Raw genomic sequence first — 22226 nt, forward strand, 5'->3', positions numbered from 1 at the left:
TACGTATGATGAATATCATATGATTGATATTTCTTTTTCAATCATACTTCAGATTATATTGAAAGATAACATCTAAGTTGATGGATTTATGTTGATATCCTTAAATATGTCATTCCAGGAATATCATACAAAGATGATATCTCTTCGTATACTTGAGAGCATAATGTGTTCTACAAATCCTCCCTAGCTAAGAGGGAGTGTTAAGGTTGTATCTTCAATCGGATTGATTCAATCTGAGATACATTATTGTTATTGGTAAATTATCATTTCCTATATATACTTATCCATTTAAATTATATATATTATTGTATATAATATATATTGTTATACATATTATTATTTTTGTTAATATATTATTATTAATTAAATGATGATTAAACTATGGAGACATGTCTCCTCTCATATTTATGGGATTCAAATCTACATTTGGAAGACAACAACTACAATGGCATTGTTATTACATTTGTAGAAAATGATCTTAGATATTTCAACATTTAGAACTAACTACGAACTGTATTATCGCTTAATATCAAGTACATAGCAATAGCTTAGGAACGTCACCAAACATGGACTAAGGGTATGATTGATATTCAATAAAAAATGCTTAACATAAAGAGACAACCATAGCAAGCCAGCGATTAGAATAAGGAAGAATGAAAATATATTGGATATCAAATATGGGTTAATCATGGGTCTTTACAAGTACATGGGTCTTTACAAGTAAAGCATAGTTTCTTCCTCCTCAACTCATTTCTTCTCTCATTATCCACTGTAGGAGGCATAGTATTAGGGTGATCATCAATCTTCTAATTTGGGTTAGAACCTTTGGAATTTCCTTTGGCTACTAATAGGAAGTGGATGAAATGTCTAGATCTATTGCCTTTTTAATTGCATCCTATAGAGAGTTGAGTTTGAGGAGCTTCACAAATCCTTTGATCTTATCGTTCAACCCTTCAATAAATAACATGACCTTGCTTCTTTCTAACATATTAGAAACCATCATTGAAATTATCTTAAACTCATCAGTAATAGAACCCAATGAACCACTCTGTTTAATTTGTGCCAACTCCTTGTAGTATACTTCTATATCGTTCCTATCAAAACAAGCAATTACCTTATTACTAAACTCCTCATATGAATTAATCAATGCATAGTCCCAAGTCACAAGTCCATGATGTTACCAATCATAGGTTGCTCTATCTAATGCATAGTAGCAAATTCAATTGCTTTTTTCGTCTTCATGGGCTTGAATATCAAGAAAATATCCATCTTATGTATCCAAGCTGGTGCAATTGTCTTACTACTGCCTTCATAGGTAGGAAACAACAACTTGTTTTTACCATGCTTTTGGTCCTTGTTTTGACTTCTATGCCTTTTATCTTGCCTAGTTCTCATGATTTCCCTTCACTACCCCATATAATGTATGAAATTTAAATCTGCCCTGACATGTTTCGATCGTTAGCTCCATTCATCATGCACAGTCATTAGGATTTCAACAAATTCTAGCTCTGCTTCAGCATTATTCACTTCCTCCTCATCATCACCAAAAACAACAAAAGGAGGCCTCCCAAGCCTATCAAAAGAGTGTGTGGGATCTCTTCCACCCTGCAGGGAGCCAACTAATGCTCCCACCATCACTATGACTATGCTGAGATATCCTTGGGGCTGTACTCATTTGTTGAATGGATATGATAAGCTACTATAACATATTAGACACCTGTTCTTTCCCTGATTCTATGCATCACGGGATATCTCGAGCTTCTCTTTCTTCAACATGTGGTGGATAATGACCAATTCTATCTCCCATAATTGTAACCTACCCTGTACTACTAGAAGATGAACTCGGATGACTACAAATCCACTTTGATGTTGTTTCCCCTTCTGGCACATGCAAAATTTGCCAAATTTTCCTTAATCTTTTCTAATAATATCTCAACTCTTTGTTACTCAATCGCATCAAACTATAGTAGACCCAAAGGTTGGAAAAACCTTGGCTCTAATAGCATCATAGGAACCCTCACTAGTTTTAGCTTGATTTTAATCACCAATCACACATACAATACTTAGGTATTTAGACAAACACCTAGATATATCTAATATTCAAAATTTGTCCCTTTCCCTTTAGCATAGCTTTGTCAAATGCTTTTCTTGCTTCCTATAAAGATTTGCTCGTTGTCTTGAATTTACGGTTGTGGTTTGTTTGTAGTAGGAGTCAAGATGCTTAATATGGTATACCTATTCAGACTTTCCACCATGCTGTTATAGAATTACAGCTATACAAATTTGCATTGCAAAGATTCCAAGATAGAGATGAGGTTGCATCATAGATGTTTGATATCTAAACATCACTCTAGAATGGCACTATAGTCATAGATAATGTCTCATTGCAATAGGAATGTGTAGACATACAACTAATATAAAAGACCGAGATTATGAATACTGTATTCTATGGACTCAAATGTTCTATGATGACCAAGCCGCAGAGTAGCACATGGTTGTTCCCAGCCAAATAAGGAGAGATGTCTTCTCCCAATATCCAATGCTTTTTAGTACCTTGCACAGAGATGAAATGATGCACCATGATGTTTCCAAAACTCACACACTATATTAGAAGTCTTTGACTGGCTTTGTCCAGAATGAATAGCAAAAGGCGACTTCTAGATAGGTGAAAGAATCAAATATACAATAAGAAGGATATTTGCAATATTCTATGTTTTTTATCATACCACTCACCACAAACACACTTAATGAAATATCAATTTCGACCCTTCATACTGATCTGGGGCTTCAGCAATGAAATCTACATCACAGATTGATGTCATGGCTCACACATCAACACAAATAATCATCATATATATCAACTATGATACTTCCAAATGAAATTTGTTTAAGCTACACAAGGAACTCGGCCTATAGGAGGGCTTGTTTTTTGATATTCCCAATGTTACTTGAGAATGCACTCCCGACAAAATTTGACCTGTTCCTATTCCCGAGATGTCCTAGAAACTCGAAAACTTTCAGAAACCTTTCCCTTGGCTGTCCCATTAAATTAATGTTTCAGTTTTGATTATTTGTTTAATTTCCACTCTTATGTGAACTAAGTTTAATTATTTAACGCAACCATTCAATGTTAAGTTTCTATAATTCATATAAGCATGCTTTATCCATGTTTTTATATGAATATTTAAAATTTCCCTATTTATTTTAAATTATGCCTATTTTCAGGCACGAACCTACAAAACAATGGTAAATTGTGTGCCTCTTATCAGGGAGGTTTTGGGTTCAAGTCTACTCGAATTCAATAAATAATAATAAATCATAACAAATAATAATTAATCATGGCCTTGGCCTATAATCCATCAAGAAAAAATATCCTATTTTTCATATAGTTGTTCCCACTGTCGGCCCCTCTTGTCCCCTACTTTGGGAAAAAAAAAATCATTTCGAAACCCTATTTCCCTATTCCCTCGTCCCCTCATCTTGGAAACCTAGGGTAACATAGGATATTACTCTCCTAACTATATTCTAGCTATATAGGTAATTTTATAAATTTAGATAGCCGAACCAAACCATTTGAATATTTGAAGATCAATATTTGATTGTCGTCGCTATTACTGTGGTTCACAGGGCCTTGCATTTGCACTACTTTCTCCTACTTGACAACCCCAAAATGATATTATAAATTAATTTTTTAAAAGCATTTGAACTCAAGTGCCCACACACAAGTAATTTCAATTAGATAAAATCCAAGCTACTATAATATAATTATAACATCCACTATTCTTAGCCAATAGAGAAGCGGTTGATTAAACATTTTGACCCATCTCTACAAACAAGCATGATAGTAAACTCTAAGTGAATCCACTACCCAAGAAGATCGGGTTTCCATCCAACTTTGAGCAACCCCTAATGGGTTATGTCTTCACAAATTCAACTTTAGTGTAAATGCACTAAACAAAATCAAATTCAATAATCCTTGAAAATCCTCTAAATAATCCTCTCTTTGAAAATATTTAGCATTCTAGAGAAAACTCCTAGCATTACATCAACTTGTCTCTTTACATTCCATTTCTTTTCCTTTTTTATTTGAAAATAAAGTGACTTTTATTTTATAATTTGGTTGATGTGGAGAGTCACTTTAATTGCTCTATTAAATAATTAAATTAAGTTGTCATTCTATTTTGACAACTTAAATTTTTTAATTATTTAATTAATCTCTAATAGTCTAAAAAGGGGACATTACAGAAATCGTTTCTTTTCTTTCTTTTGAGGAGTTTTGTCCCACTAAATTTTGGTTTTTTTCTCCATTTATGAGATGTTGTAGTAGTGCCTAACATGGCCTTTTAAGGACACATCTATCTTTTCACCCACGCCTTTTATATTATGTATATTATTGAATATTTGTTTTTACTATACATATGATTAAGCTAGCTTAGATTATATTAAAAATGATTAATAGGAGGGCGTGCAGGATAATACATTACATACATTTGTTACTCTCACCCACTTTCATGTAGTTGAGTCTCACACCCTCTTTTAGATTTCTTTTCTTGTCTCATAGCCATTTATTCATCTTTACATTAGTATGTTAAACCATGTAATCAAGGATTTACGAAGTAGGTAAAACTTCAACCTATTTTGAGAAGTTGAGAGTCATTACTCCTTTAAAAGTGGTTGCCCTTATTTTTCTATACAACACTCTACATTGTCATTTGACTTGTTTAGTGCTAAGAAAGTCCTAATTTTATTTATCTCTAGGTTTAAAAAACCTTGCTTTCCTTTAGTCATTTTGATTTTGGGTGGCTTCACAGCCAAATCTAACATCATAGTTCCCCACTCAACAAAAGTCTCTATTGTACCCCACATTGCCTCTATAATGTCCCTTATTAAGGTTGGACAAATACATTACACAATTGAGTCAATTTTTATGTTATAGGCTTCCTGAAGTCTATATTTATGAGTAGAAAGTAATTATCCTTCCAACATACCCAATATTATTACCATTTGATTTGTAGATTGAAGAGTATTAGATGCTACCCAAGTTGTCTATATACCAGCTAAGGACTCCCTCAAAGTTTACAGGTCTAAGTCCATTTCACAAAGATTTACGAATTGCTGACCCCTACCCTCTATTGGGTAAATCCATTAGCTTGAATTTATACAAGCCCTCCTTGGTAACATCATAAAGTTCTTCTATTAATCAAATAGTGATAGGATTGAAACATAATTTTTTGTATAGTGTTTGATTTTACATAACTTGAAAATATATGTTCTTATATGTATTTATCTAATATATTGGGATACATAAGGATTGGTGATCCTATTAGAATACAGATATAATATGTTGCAACTCCTCATTGATTTATAGATGAATTACACCATATCACTATGCAGACATATTATAGATATTCATCAGCTTGTTAATATAAGTGAGTCCTCTTTATTTAGACACTATATTCCGAATATCAGATGTAAATGATTATTTATTTTTATTTCCTTATATTATATTGAATATTGTCCCCTTTAATAAATTTAGCTTCACAAGATTGTTTACTTTTAATTGTTATTATATTAACATAACCCATTATCAAAGCCAGCAACATAGGAAAGAGGAGGTCTGGCTAGAAACTAGGATCACTCATTCAGAATTTGAATTGGCTGGTTCGCAGGTAGGCGGGAATCTGGTCAGAGAGAATCTGGTAGGAGGAACCGACCCTCTAGATGCTGGATGGGGTTCTGAGAAGAATGTTGGACAGAATCCTTGGCCGACGTGGATAATGGAATGATCTTGTGTGGATCTAATCCTTTTTGTGCTCAATCAAAATTTAAAATATCTAGTTTGCAGGCAGGCGGGAAACTGGTCAGAGAGAATCTGGCAGGATGTTCTATCCTTGGAGGATCTGTTAGGGGTTCTGAGAAGAATTTCGGGTCAGATTCTCTGGCCGACGTGGATATTGGAAAGAAGTTGCACGAATCTGGTCCTTTTTGTGGGGTAGGCGGGAATCTGGTCAAAGAGTATTTGGTAGGAGGAACCGACCATCCAGGCGTTGGAAGGGGTTCTGAGAAGAATGTTGGGACAGAATCCTTGGCCGATGTGGATAATGGAAAGATCTTGTGTGAATCTGATCCTTTTTGTGCTCAATCAAAATTTAAAATATTTGGTTCGCAGGCAGGCAGGAAACTGGTCAGAGAGAATCTGGCAGTATGTTTTGTCCTTGGAGGATCTGTTGGGGGTTCTGAGAAGAATTTCGAGTCAGACTCTCTGGCCGACGTGGATATTGGAAAGAAGTTGTGCAAATCTGGTCCTTTTTGTGGGGTTCGTGTCCCCCCATTGGATTCTTTTCATGGGTCAGGGTAGGATCTCGAGAAGGAGAAAGATGTTGCTGATTCTAACAAGGAAAAGTTTTCAAAAGGGTTGAAACCCTAGTCTCCTCTTTTTGGAAAGAAACCTACAGGAAAACCTCTTTTCCCGCCAGTGACTGCTAAGTCTTGCTGGGAGAAAGGTGAGTTTCAAGTTTTTATTCCAGATCCTTTAGTTGATTTTTCTACATCCTCCATGGATCTTACCCTAGTGGGTAAATTTTTAGGAGCAAGACCAGTTCTTGAATCTCTTAGAAAAATGGTTCAAAGGAAATGGATTATTCGAGAAGTTGATATTGCCCTAATGTTGAATGGATTCTTCTCTTTTATTTTCAATTGCATTGAAGATATGAATATGGTTCTTTGTGGGGGACCATGGTCTTTTGGTAAATGTTCTCTCACAATTAAAAAATGGGAGCCTAACATGGATCTTTCAAATTCTTTTTTCTTAACCACCCCCATTTGGGCTAGACTTCCTGGTCTCCCTTTAGAATTCTGGCATGAGGACATTTTTAAAGGTATTGCCAATTCTTTGGTGAATTAGTGGCACTAGATAATGCTACGGTTACCAGAACCAAACTTCAAAGTGCCAGACTTTATGTTAAAGTGGTTGACCTAAATCATCTCCCAGACAAGGTGAAACTAATATCCAAACTTGGTAAAAAGACTCAAGAAATTATTTTTGAAGATCTACCTAACTCTTGCTATGCTTGTAAGAAACAGGGGCATCTGGTTAAACACTGTCCCTCCAAAAGTAAAAAGCATCCGAACAGTGTTCTGGATGGGGAAAAGACCAAGATCCAGCAAAAGAAAGTATGGAAACCCAAAGAAGATTCGAAATAATCACATGCTAAGGTGGATAAAGAGCCTTCATTTGAGAAAGCAATCTTTGAGAAAGAAGGATATGGTTTTCAATCTAATACCATAATGCCTGAGCAAAGAATAGATGATCTGGCAGATTTATCAAAACAAATTGTTATTTATCAAAGGATAGAAGATCAAAGGAGAGATTTAGAAGATAAATCCGTGCTAGAGGAAGGTGACTTCTTGGCTGAAGCTGGAAATACATCAGAGATGGGTGATCTTCCTTTTTCTCAGTCCAGGGAGTTCCAGGTTTTATCTGAGGCTGATTATGACCTTCCTTTGGATGAACCTCCTCCTTTAGATGTTGTGATTGAAAAAGGAGATAACTCAAAGAATAAACCAAACCAAAGAAAAAGAGCTGATATTAAGAACATTACTAAAGGGGTAGAGACTAGAAGCAGCAAAATAGTTCAGCAAACCAAGATAAATTCTCTTGCTTCTACTCTGGATAAATCTGGAAAAAGAGCAGAACAACATTCCAGGGTGAAACCGGATGTTGGTCCTCCAGAAAAATCTGGAAGAAGAACCACTAAGAAAACCAGAGAGTTAGAAAGTATGCAGAATATTGTTGATGGCAGGCAGGCAACTATTCTGGATTTTACCCCTAAAAAATAGATATGAAAATCATTACTTGGTATATTAGGGGGCTGAACAGTATTCATAATCTGGATATTGTTAGGATTTTGTTCGATAACAAAAGCCTGAGTTTCTCCTGCTTCAAGAAAAAGCACTGGAGAAAGAACGTTTCTAAGGAAGTTGTGACTAGAAGAACAAATTTGATCAGCAATCCTAGGTGATTTTCCTGGTCTGGGAGGCTTCTCTGGTTGCCTCACTTTCCAGTCTGTTTTCTTTCCAAGTTCCAGTGTCCTCGCTGGTTTCTCTTTCTAATCACTTCTGTTGGTTTCAGGTCCTTGCTTGACCTGGTTTAATTGTACTACTGGTTTCGGGTCTGTTTAAAACCTGGTAGAGCTTCATGGTATATCTTTCTTTTTGATGTAAAGGGTTTCGGGGCCCCTTCAAAACCTACTTTTACCTTAATCTAAAACATAACCCATTATCAAAACATCTATCAAATTATATCATAAAATTACTAGTAATCTCAATGCACAATAAGAATAGGAAGGTAAAGTTGATGAATAATTATTATTTTTGCATGATAACTTGTTCTAGTTGCATGAAATAACAAACATTAAGTTTTCCAGCCTTGTTACAAATGAAATCCTTGACAAGGCTGATCTAGGAATCCTTTTAAATAGTACAAAGATAGCAAATAAAGAATCAAGATCTTAAGGAAAGAGGAGAAATTTGCAATAATCAAAGATCTTGAAGTAACACACTACTAATGTTCAAGCCTTATTTGAAGCTATTTGTTGATCCTTCTTCAATGAAGAAAACGTTGTGAAAATAAACCTCTTTATCATTAAAGAATCATTAGAATAATAAAATCCAGTAGTGCTGAAGCAAATATCAACAATCTTATAAAAATGAACGCTGGGTTTGATGTGTTGAATGATAATTTCCTTCATAGAGTTCCTCGGAAGATCATAAATATTGTCATCTCAAGAGATATCAACTTCCCTCTTTGATAGGGGCCAAAAATAATATTGTTGGATGTCCCCAATAAACAAGAAGTGACTTAATTAAAATTAATTTATTGAGTGGTCCCAAATTTAAACAATATCATATGAATTACTTTAATTAATTAATTTAATTATAAAATAAAATAATAGAAGTAATTATGTCAACTTGCATATAATCCTTCAAGAAACTTCCTACAACCTTTTATAAGGTGGTGTTTGACATTGTAGGAGATTATGGTGAATTTTAAATTTTCTTTGTACTTGCGAATTCTAGTTGGAGTTCAGCACTACTGCAATTTCAGGGGTGCAAGACTCTCCCTATTTTGTATCTACAGTTTCGGTGGGAGTAACTCCTCAGTCCTCGCCCTATTTTTCCTGATGTCATAATCTATTATAATTTGAAGCACATAGATATTTATCTATCCAATTATCACACAGTCATCTCTCTGGTATCGATAGTGTTAATTTCTGACAAAAATAAAAAAATCTGCACCAACTCTTGAGGGCAACACTTTCTTTCTTGCACGGTTCTGCACAGAGGTAGTAGATTTGCTACTATACGACAGACAACAACATATGCAGAAGTGAAGTGATCAGTCAAGGAAGGATACTAACCGTACAAATACTTTATGAAGGATCTATGTCTTACAGTGGAAAGGATTGGACCATATGGTAGGAGTAACTAGATTGTATGGTGAGAGGGAGATTTGACTGTATGGTGGGAGTGGGTTGTATAGTGGGTGAATGTGTGTTGATAAAGAGAATGATTGGTTTGTACGATGAAGGGTTGGTGCCAATAAGAACATTACTAAGCAAAGGTGACTAATCACTACAAATTGTAAAAAGCATGACATTAAGTTCGGTTAGTTCGCAAAAGTTTGTGGGAGTACAGGCATTGGGACATTGCACTGGTATCAAAGCTAAAGATTATACCAGCCCATAAGGTAAATCATGATGGAATGGAAAATGCCCATATGATAACCATGTTGAGGGAGTTAAGATAAAGTCAAAAACAACTCAGTAAGACCCTTGCAAAAAGGTACCAATACATGGAGCAAACTCTCAATCACTTGACAAAAGGATGAAGGGAGATTCACAATGTTAGGACAAGAACAATGATGCAAACCTTCCTTCCCAAGATTGAACAACAAGAAATGCAAACACCCACTTTGGTTGAGTCACTAAAGCAATTCAAGAAGGATTGGGGTTTATGGTGGATGGAAGATGGACATATCTCTCAAGGACTAGACTTGAGGATAAGGTATCCATCCTATGAAGGTAATATAAGCTACAACAGTAATCTCAAAATGGAGATTGACAATGAGGTACTTAACATCATGATCCCTATGAGGATGAATTCATGACTACAACTCCATTGTGGCTATGGGAGGATACGGACAAGCAAGAATCAACAATTGTTCCTTCAAATGCAGTACATCCAAATCTTCAAGGCAACCAAAAAGGTGAAGAGGATGCTTGCACGAATTTTGATTAGTTGATCAACTTGATAGAAGTGCGGGCTCTATCGATGATCCTTCAAGTTCAAATGAACAGGCTCTACCAGTGGTTGATCAATCTCATGGAGATTAAGACTCTACCAATGATCCCATGTAGGAGCAATCTCTACTTATGGTTGAATATGGAGTTTATTATTTGGTTGGGCATGTGGCGTGCATGATTGCAATCTCTTCGTGTGAGTAGTTTCTTCATGGGAAGAACAAGTTGCATCTGAGCTTTGAGATTCCAAACCATCATTTTTTGTAAGAGATTGATTGGCATGATAGCATGAAAGCTTGGGATCTGAACATTGATGCGTTTGATGATTGGCTTCGTTGGGATACTAATGACTTTGAGCATGGCAATGTTTATGTCAAAGTCGAACAAGAGAAGCTTAATGGAGATTTACTTCTCGCCTTCATCTAGGTGCTTGTACGTGATCATGATGCAGCATCAAGCTTTCAACAGTTACGGCTATCAGCACCCGTGCTTGGTTTGGGATCCTAGAGCTTCAAAGTAAGCAAGTGGTTTGATGAAAGATTGCTTGAGAGCAAGCAATCTCTTGGTGGTGAGGACTGTCATGTTCCCAATAAATGGGAAGTGACCTAATTAAATTAATTAATCAAGTGTTTACAAATTTCAATAATATCATACAGACTACTTAATTAATTGATATAATTATAAAATAAAGCAGTAAAATAATAAAAGTAATTAAGTATGATGTCTTCCCTATAACCCTTCGGGAAACCACTTGGAGCATTTTATAAGGTTGTGTTTGGAATTGTAGGAGATCATCATGAATCTTATGTTTTCTTTGCATTTGCGAATTCCAATTGGAGTTCAACACTATTGCAGTTTTAGAGGTACAAGACCCTCCTATTCTGTATCTACAATCTCAATGGGAGTAACTACTCACCTTAATCTGTCTATTGTTCAAATCTGTTATAATTTGAAGCACATAGATATTTATCTATCCAATTATCAAACTGTCATTTCTTTGGCATCAATTTGTTACAATGTGGCAATAAAAATAAGAATTACATAGATTCTCGAGGGTAGTATTTCCGTAACTGCATGGTTTTGTAGGGCGATAATAGCTTTTCTACTGCATGGCGGAGGATGGACATTGTACACAAAAGGAGAGTAATCGGTCAAGGAAGGAAACTGATCGTACAAACACTATAAGAAGGATCTGTATCATACATAGAAAGGATTGGACCATACATCGGGAGTAACTAGAAGGTATGGTCGGAGGGCAATTTGATTGTATGATGGGAGTAATTGGGTTGTACGCCAGGTGTATATGTGCCAACGGAGTTAATATTTGGTCTATACTGTGAAGGGTTAGTGCTGACAAATACATTACCATATGGAGGTAACTAGTAATTGCAACTCATACAAAGCAATACATGAAGTTCTGTTAGTTTGCGGAAGTTTGTAGGAGTTGTATGGGCACTGGGACATTACATATTGAAGGAATCTTTAAATAGCTTGCAAGAATATTTACAATGAGACAATCCAGATGAAGAAGGCCATTTTAATCAAAAATGAGAGTGAAAAAGGGAGAACAAGCATGAGTGTATTTGGATGTCAATTTTCACCTTAGAAGTAATATACAAATTCAAGGAGTTTTATTAACATTTATAAAGAAAAACACTATTGTTGTGTCTTTATAAATTGGGAAAATTATATTTTAATATTCTTTTATCTCCCTAAACTTGCTAAAAGAGGAAAGCATTTAAGTGGTTATGTGTATTCTTATTTATGCTTCTGGTGAGATTGTGTGTCAGTTTATCAGCATCAATGTTGCAGATCATACTCAAGGATCCATCATCAGGATGAGAGAGCTAAGAAAAACATAATAGGTTGCAGACCCAGACTGAATAAAAAGAAAAGGAGAGGGGGCCAAGGAGGACAGCACGTAAGCGAAGGTGACAAAAGATTTTAAAAAAAGAAAGAAAGAGAACAAAGAGGCCAAAAAAAAGAAAATAAGAGACGAGAAGAAATCACAAATAGTTAAGAACTTGTGAAACTATAAATTATAATCATTCAATGAGAGGGGCTTTTCTTTGGCTCTTGGAAAATTTTGTAAAGATTGTAAAGAAACAAACTGTCCTGACAGTTTTGATTCTTGATAAATGAAAAAAGTGCAGATTTGAATTTTGTGTCTAATTTGCATTTACTGTTCAATTGTTTCTCGTTGATCAGTGTGATTGTTCATTTTCTTAATTCAATCTGCAATCTGTGAATATAATTGTTAATTTATTAATTTATTTATATTTTTATGTTGACTCATTGTGCAGGATCAAGTGAAGCCGGTGACATGTTGGATGAATTCATACATTCTTTAATGAAATCCATTTTAGCCATTTTAATTCTCTGAAAAACATTGAAAACCCATTTGCAACTTGGAAAGTGTGTAGCTTTAGTTTAAATCTCAATTTTGGCTTTCTATAAGGTAGCCTCACCAATTGGATGAGGGATTTTCACCTCAATAATTGTTGGCATTTGATTAATACAAATTCATTTACCAACAAGCACCTTTTCAATACCTAGAAACTACAATGAATCTAGCACCTCCTGAGTGTAAACAAATATACAAGTCAGGGTCAAGATGATAGTTGAGAGTAATTAAGTTTTCTTACCTTGATTAATAAAGGCCTAAATGAGCATTTGTGCTAATTCACTAAGTTGGACATAGAGCACCAAAAGGACTTTGCTCAAATGAGAACATAGTGTGCAAGGCTACATTTCGTAAAACAAGACACATGCATAATGGTGATAGCAATTTTGCATTCTAAAATAGAAAACAAAATGCAAGCCATGATATATATAACCTTGTGTTTGCAAAGTCATTTCAAAATACAGCAAGCCTTTTGAAACAACTTAAATACAATTAAAGTTTGACTTCAGTTGTGGGTTTCAAATTTTTCATGGACCCATCTAGCACAATAGGTTCTTCTGACATCCAAAACATATCAAATCTTTTCAAATGTTGTATAATTTGATTGTAGATGCATTACATTTAGCCAGTCAACGCTCTAGAGAAATGAATAGGGTGGCCGATTGAGCTGCAGATATAGGAATTAGATTTGTTAATCCATTAGGCACAGGCTTTCTTGTGTCCAACACCTTTCACAGTGTAAAATGGAAAGAGGTCCATGAAGAAAATTCTTCATATAGACCAAAACCTTCATCGCATATCAGTGAGCAATACTTTATTCTATCTCCTTCCAAACTGTGATAACGTGCAGGTATATGAGAAATATACATAGATCAACAAGAACTCCACATCAAGCTAAAACATTTTTTGTAGAAATGAACTGTCTTACAGGAATGTATATATAAAAGTCGGTTAATGTTTTGAAACTCTTGAATTACATTACCCTCTGAAGTTCAGACTGAAACCCAGAAGACTTTATTACATTATATCGGGCATGCAAAAAATATCTGGTCTGCATGCTTTGAGATATTTGGCATCTTGCTTATAAAGTTGTCCTAGTTTGTAACATAGGTGAAAAACTTGCACTCAACAAAAACTTGGCAAGGCCCGAAAAATGCAACTTGGCAAAGCTCAACAAAAAAAATCATATTGCATTAGAAATGCCTTTTTTTCACAAAATTTAATGAGGATATGCATCCAATGAGTACATAAAGGAAACAATTTGAGCATAGTTATATTTTATTGATTTAAATGCAAATTGGGTAAAAAACTGCACCCTCATTTGGAAGGTTGATGGCTGATAGACTTCAACAAAAGCAAAATAGCAAATTGTTTTTGTAAAACTAAAAGCAAATGCTACATCAAAACATTTTACATCTTCCTCCTCTGAGCTCTAGTAAAACTAGTGGAGAGGCAGAACTAGACGACATAGTCCTAGAAATGCACTATAGCTATGTCATCTCACTCAGCCTGACAGGCTATGGCTCAACCTCCATCCTGGATGTAGATGCTGTTGGAACTCATAATGACTCCTCACCATCCTCATCCTCCTCAATGTTATCCAATGTGAATCCAAATCTACCCCTACCCTCCTCCATTGTCTACCACTCCAAATCATAGATTTCATCCTTGGTAAAAAATTGCATCATCCAATCACTATAAATATCTACATTATCCAACTCAACTGGATCACCTGATTACCTTCCTTGTGGACAACCAAAAATTAGATTGCATAAAAACAAGGTCATTGAGGCATTTCTAAGCTAACTTATTCCTCTTCTTCATGCGGATGGCCTTGAACAAGTTCCAATCGTGCTTATAGCTGGATGAACTACAAATCTTCACTCCTTGGTGCAAAATCGCTGCAAATGATCACCTAGAAAGTTGGGAGGGTGTTTTTTCACTGGAGAAGCAAAAACAATCAGTATAAATGAAATAGAATGAATTTTTTTTGCATCCCAGGCATTATATTCGTCAAAGGCAGATTTTTTCGCCCAAAACTAAGCGAGTAAAATCTGCAAGCCTTGACAGAAATACTCACCATGCGAAAAATTTCCCCCGTGTTTGGAGGATGTTTCAACTATGGTGCCTAATACGAGTGAAAATCTGGCAGGCTTAGTGATATACCAAGTTGATGTGCACTTTTAAATTTCGTCTGTAAGACCAGTGCTTGATTTATTGCGCGAGTGTATTGCTATAGTTCCATCATTTAGGGGGGGGAGGCAAACAAAATAGAAATCGGCATCATAAGTGACTGCAATATCCTTGAGAAATCAAACTCTGCAGACGATAGGACTGAGGCTATTGCCACAAAAGCAAAGTGCAGATATACATTATATCACGTATTTGGGAAAAAAGCAATAGAAAAGGGGAGCCTGCAGCTCGTTAGAGCGCTGCTAAAGAAGGCGTGTCAATTTACACAGCGACTGCCACCTTTTTCGCTTTTATGTCATTAGAACAGATAGTTCCAATAATTCTTCATGCACACCCGATTTTCAGTAGATGCTATATTCTTCATACTCTTTTAAGATTGCATGCAGATTTAAACTACAAAGCTTCAATATTCCGAAAATGGAAGGTACTAGCTCTATGTTTTGCATTATTATTTTGAAAAACTTGAAATTATTCAGAATGAAAAAAGGCAGAGGAAGGCTTACTTGATCGAAAGAAGATATCAAAGCCTGATTTCTGAATTGCTCGGAAGGAAAGACGAAATCCCCATTAACATCGTCTTGTCCCATTTCTGCAGCTGCAGCGACAACTATAAACCACACTTTCAAAATGACATCCAAACTTTACAAGTGGAGAATCAAGCCTCTGAATTCCTCGTCCGGATCATACAAATTCAACAACGTCCTTAAGAGCATGCACTCCAAAAGACCAAGGGCCACGCCCTCTACAATATTCTTTTATTTATTAATTTTATTTTGGATGTTAAGCATTTTACTGTTAATCTTGTCTAAAAAGTTTTGTAATTTGGGATTGCAATTTCCAGCTTTTCCAAATAAAATGGTCAGATTCTCCACATCCAGGGTATTTGGTCAAATCTGTTCTACCTATCCACTAGATAATTATCATTACCAATAGTGTCCTCCTTTAAATTTTGTATTCTTCTTAATTGCGTCTTCTTACGGATGTCTTAAACCTCACATGAAATGAAATTCAACTCTTTTGACATCCAGTACACTTTCTCCTGATCCATTTACTTTATTTTAATTAAATTTCTCTAGTTTCTTCCCAAATTTTTAAATATACCAAATTTCTCAAATTTGTTCAAAAAAATTGCTGTTTGACTCGTCAAATTTCTTTAGTTTCTCCCAAAATTTCCGAAGGCGTCATATTTCCCTGATTTCTTCCCACATTTTATAACACATCAAATTCTTAGACATTTAAAAAGATTTGGACACCTTTACAAAATATAATTCTGTCTCTGTTTATGCAAATATCTTTCCTCTCAGCTGACCTCATCCTCCGCTACAATTGTAGAACAATAATTCTCCATATTGTTTTAAATAACTTATTTGAATTTATCCGTAATGCCGGCATTGGAGAAAATTGCACATACCAAATGACTAGGGACTTATCCGTGTAGGGATAAAGATTAAAGTGGAAGGGGCGCGTTGCCGTTTCCGGATTTTACAGGACTCTCTAACCGTCTTTATCTATTTTGATTCAAAGCCCGCCTTTTGACAACCATTAATATTCTCTACATAAAATATTTGGTTTCTCGTTAGCAGGTCTTCTCTCGGAAATGGAGTCATTAAAATATACGTCAGCCAACTCCTACAATCGTGCTCATTCTGGTCTCCTGTGTGGGCATTAACCCGTGAGCGATAAACAATCCATATGATCACACGAATCGTAAGAACGATCTGGTGAAAGGTTACAGTGATGAGCATTAAACTGTTAGGCACAGCTTATTCGCAACTTACAGTACTAACTAACCAATAATTTTTCAATGAAAAATAATAGATTTGTTTTCCATAAATTATGAGTAATTATAAAAAATTAATATTATTGTTAGTTTAATATTTTAATTTTTTTAACAACATTTAATGTTTTTCAAAGAATGATTGTATCACTTTCACTATTTCTATGTGAGAGCCAATAATATTAGTAACTATTAGTATGAAATGTGGATAGATATCCACTACAAAAATAATTATAATTTAATTTACTACATATAAAATAATTTATATTTCATTTATTTCCATTTATTTAAGTTTTTACTAATTAAGATTTTTATTTTTATTTCATAGAAATGCATGATTATTTCTTCAAGTATTATAATTTAAACATACTTTGTGGTATTTATTAAATTATTATAAAAATATATTATATTGATTTAAACTTTTGACATGTAGATGGTTGTCAAATTTAACCAAAAAGAATAAAAGTTAACATTAACATGCTCACACCATCTCGCTCTCCCATTCTGCCATTATAGAATGCCTATCGGCATTAATAAATGCAATTGGGAAGATATTGTTGGAAATAAAATTTAAAAAATCTTTATGAATCTTTTAATAAAGTTGTTTGAATAAGACAAGACTAGTGAAAAGATTATAATAGTATATTTCAATTTATAAGTCATCATACATGGTGGTGTAAATATGATGTCAATTTCATATTTTATGAGTTCTTAAATCCTAATAATGGAAGATCATTATTATGGTAACTTTCTATGAAGTTATTATCGTGGGAGTGTTTGTCTAATAATTTCTATACTATTATATATTACTTGAAAATTATTTAATCTAGTCGGTCAAAAATTCATATTTTAATATAATGTTACGAAAATTTTAGGATAAAAATGAGAAGTAAGTGTATGTCTGACCACCTTAATCATAATCAAATAATAATGATTTTTTATAAGATTCTAGATATCAAAAGTAGACTCATGTTCGGATGTGACGCATATTTTTTGGTGTTTTTATTCCAAGGAACTAATTAATAATGAATTTTCTGCTACAACATTATCATAAAATAAAATAAAATAAATGCTTGTGTCTGACCACCTTAACTAATTCAAAATATTACCAAATTTAATTTTTCTTTTTTAATTGTGTTAGGCGAAGAATAAAATGCGACTCATTTTTCAGATTTCAAAAATGTTTTACATTTGAAAGTTATAGTTTTTTTTAATCAATATGTAAATAAACATCTTATAGGTATTTTCATTTTAAAATAAGTAATAAATACTTATAGAACTAATATCTTGATGGCAATTATATTGCTGCAAAGTTGAGAATGTCCTCTAGAAACCCTTTTCATTTCAGTGAATTTTGTCAAATTAAAAGTCATCAAATACCTCATTGAAGTCTAGAACACTCCTAATTGCTACAAATTCACCTTTTTTGAGTTGTCCAAGGAGGCATGGTAATCGGATACCCAATAGATCAAGTATTTGATATATCCAGTATCTGATAGTCTCCCACCTAACATTTAAAAGAATCACATGGAAAATGGAGGGTGTGTATTAAAAGTTGAGGATGCATCCTAATTATCTCCTCCATGATCCATGTGACTTCCAAGTTGTGTGTTTTTAACCGTTATAAATGAGGTCTCAATCAAACAATAGTATGTAGTCTTTTTAATTACAAATTTGTGTATTTAATATATATTATATTATATTATATTATATCTATTATTATATATTATATATTATATTATATTATAGCTATTATTATATATTATATATTATATTATATTATAATTATATATTAGATTATATTAAATATATTATATTATATTTTAATATATTTTTATTATATGATATGATATAGTATATAGGATATTCGTTCTAATGGGGCGAAAGGCATCATAGAGTGCCCCATGATCCCTTTTGACCCATTCAATGATAACATATGTTTCTAGGGGTCCTAGGGCCTGTAGGGACATATTATATTCATTCTAATGGGTCAAAAGGGGTCATAGGTTATCATATGACCCCTTTCAACCCATATGAACAAATGGAATAGGTCCCTAGGGGTCCTAGGACACTTAGGGACATATGATTTCATGAAATGTGTCAAAAAAGGTCATAGGTTATCCTATGACCCCCTTCGACCCATATGAACAAATGAAATAGGTCCCGAAAGGGTCATAGTTTATCCTTTGACCCATATAAACAATTATAATAGGTCCCTAGGGGTCGTCCTACCACCCCTAAGGACATATGTTGTCATGAAATATGTCAAAATGGGTCATAGGTTATCTTATGACCCCTTTTGACCCATATGAACAAATAAAATAGGTCCCTAGGGATCCTAGGGCCCCTAGGGATCCTAGGTCCCCTAGGGACATATGTTATCATGAAATGTGTCGAGAGGGGTCATATGTTATCTTATGACCCCTTTTGACCCATTTGAACAATTGTAATATGTCCTTAAGGGTCTGAGGACCCCTAGGTCATGAAATTTGTCAAAAGGGATCATAACTTATCATATGACCCCTTTCAATCAATATGAACAAATGAAATAGGCTGGGACATATGTTGTCATGAAATTTGTGAAAAGGGCCTATGACCCCTTTCAACCAATTTAAACAATTATAATAGGTCCCTAGGGGTCCTAGGACCCCTAGGGACATATAGTGTCATGAAATATGTTGAAAGGTATCATAGATTATCTTATGACCACTTTCGACCCATATGAACAAATGAAATAGGTCCCTAGGGGTCCTAGGATGCCTAGGGACATATGTTGTCATGAAATGTGTCGAAAGGGGGTCATACGATAACCTATGACCCCTTTCAACCCATATGAACAAATGAAATATGTCTTTAGGGAAATGTGTTGAAAGGGGTTATAAATTATCCTATGACCCCTTTCGACCCATATGAATAATTATAATGTGTCCCTCTAGCGACATGTTAGACATGTTATCATAAAATGTGTCAAAAGGGAGCATAGCTTATCCTATGACCCTTTTTAACCCAAATGAACAAATGAAATAGATCCCTAGGGGACCCCTAGGAACATATGTTGTCATGAAATATGTTGAAAGGGTCATAGCTTATTTTATGACCCCTTTCGACCCATATGAACAAATGAAATAGGTCCCTAGGGGTCTTATATATATTATCATGAAATGTGTCGAAAGGGGTCATAATGAACAATTATAATAGGTCCCTAGGACCCCTAGGGACATATGTTGTAATGAAATATGTCGAGAGGGGTCATAGGTTATCTTATGACCCATTTCAACCCATATGAACAAATGAAATAAGTCCCTAGGGACATATGTTAGGGACATATGTTATCATGAAATATGTCAAAAGGGGTCATAAGTTACCCTATGACCTCTTTTGACTGATATGAACAAATAAAAAAAGGTCTCTAGGGGTTCTAGGACCCCAAGGGACATATACTATCATGAAATGTGTCGATAACCTATGACCCCTTTTGACCCATATGAATATTTATAATAGGTCCCTAGGGGTCCTCCTTAGGACCCCTAGAGACATATGTTACCATAAAATATGACAAAAGGGGTCATAGGTTATCTTATGACCCCTTTCAACCATATGAACAATTGTAATAGGTCCCTAGGGGCATATGTTATCATGAAATGTGTCAAAGGGGTCATAAGTTATCCTATGACCCCTTTTGACCCATATTAACAAATGAAATAGGTCCTTAAGGGTCCTAGGACCCCCAGGGACATATGTTGTCATGAAATGTGTTGAAATGGGTCATAGATTATATTATGTCCACTTTTGACCCATATGAACAATTATAATAGGTCCCTAAAGGTCCTAGGAACCCTAGGGACATATGTTGTCATGAAATGTGTCCAAAGGGATTATAGGTTATCCTATGACCCCTTTCGACCCATTAAAATGAATATCTTATATACTATATCATATAATATGTTTAAATATATTATAATTTAATATGCTATAATATAATATAATATGTTATAATATAATATATTATAATAATATATCTTATAAACTATATGTATTAAATATCAAAATTTATAATTAAAAAGACTACATACTACTGTTTAATTGAGACCTCATTTATAACAATAAAAAATACACAACTTGGAAGTTACATCGATCATGGAGGAGCTAATCAGGACCCCTCCTCAACTTTTAGTTCACCCCCTTTGTTTTCCATGTGATTCTATACAAGTTTAGATGGGAGACTATATCGAATACTTGATATTTTAATGGTGAAATTTTTAGAAATGATGATTGTAGTCCCCTTACCCAAGACATGCAAAAATTTAAATACTTTTTCATAGGATTTGAGATTTTTGTAGGGAAAAGACAAAATTTGGGGCCCAAACTTTCAGAAATGGGTCTAATTAGTTGAATAGGTGTTGTGGAATTGTTGACACTATAGGGAGAAATAGTAGGCAAAAGTCTAAATGGAAGAGGAATGTGACAAATGAAGGAATTGAAGAATATAGGGAAAAAGATAGGGAAAACCATCATAAAAAGAGACAAGGTATGTTAAATGTGAATAAGATCGAGCCCATAACAGTAGTTTCTAGTGAAGATGATATTGAATTCAATAATATGAATCAAGTTAATGTTGTGAATGACAATGATAATCAAAGAGGAAAATATAGATCTTGAGAGGGAAAATATAACAATTGAGAATGATAGTGATAATGTTGCAAATGAACCTTACGTGTTTCCTCGTTATAATTGAAATGAGGTTCCTTATAATGAAGAGAGACAAACATCTAACCCTAAACCTAGTAGAACACTAAAGTGGTTAATAGAAATCGATGAAACTATTTTGATCACATTGGAAAGGAAGATATCACATAAAATAGTTTGGTTGCGGGCTTCAAAATGATATGAACATTTTTTTGGCAACAAGACATTAGTGGAGCAATGCCAACTTTTGTGCAATTGTTAAGGATGCAAAAGTTAAGACTTATTCCATCCAAATTAAAAATTTGTGTGAACAAGAAAATGGAGAGAAATGTCATTATTGTGAAGAATCTTTTTAGTGCTCTCAATAGAATAGAAAAAATAGTATGGAAAAGGACAAGACGAGTGCTCATAGGGTTATTACAAATTCTTCGATAAGTTATCATTTGAGAAAAGCGAGATTTATTACAAAAACTTGTGTTCACTTGAACATAAGTCACACAACTTTGAGTAGAGCACTTGGAAGAAGAGAGAGACTTGATGATCCTCTTCAAACTGATACATGGGCTTATTGTGGGAGAATTACATGTTCAAATAAGAAACTAACTAATAATGTGAAGGAACAAATTATACAATTTTGGAACTCTAGCTCAAGGGTGTCAACAAATGTGAAGGATGTTTTCAAGTTAATAATTGGTAATAAAGACCATACTCTACATCCAAAACATTATTTGGAGGTAAGTCAAACAATTGTGTGAGACTAATCCAACATTGCATATATCACAAAGGACTTTTGAATCAATGAAGCCATTTTGTTACGTGTTGTTTAAGATTTGAAATATTTTTTTTTGCAAATATCATGTGGAGT

At 34.3% G+C, this 22226-nt stretch overlaps 1 protein-coding gene across 3 annotated transcripts in view; it reads right to left on the minus strand.

Annotated features, from left to right (window-relative positions):
- Positions 1–16579, minus strand: part of LOC149534867 (acetyl-coenzyme A synthetase, chloroplastic/glyoxysomal-like) — a 302385-nt gene extending 285806 nt beyond the window's left edge. For all 3 annotated transcript variants that reach the window (XR_016357318.1, XR_016357317.1, XM_089805521.1), the window contains exon 1: positions 15402–16579. Coding sequence is in view for 1 of the 3 variants with exons in the window: in XM_089805521.1 (XP_089661647.1) it covers positions 15402–15485 (84 nt within the window). In the remaining 2 variants the exon portion in view is untranslated. The remainder of the gene's footprint in view (positions 1–15401) is intronic.
- Between the last annotated feature and the right edge of the window lie 5647 nt (positions 16580–22226).

The sequence above is a fragment of the Cupressus sempervirens genome, chromosome 10, assembly GCF_028749045.1.
Source record: "Cupressus sempervirens isolate cs-2001-9-10 chromosome 10, ASM2874904v1, whole genome shotgun sequence".
NCBI classification, from domain to species: domain Eukaryota; kingdom Viridiplantae; phylum Streptophyta; class Pinopsida; order Cupressales; family Cupressaceae; genus Cupressus; species Cupressus sempervirens.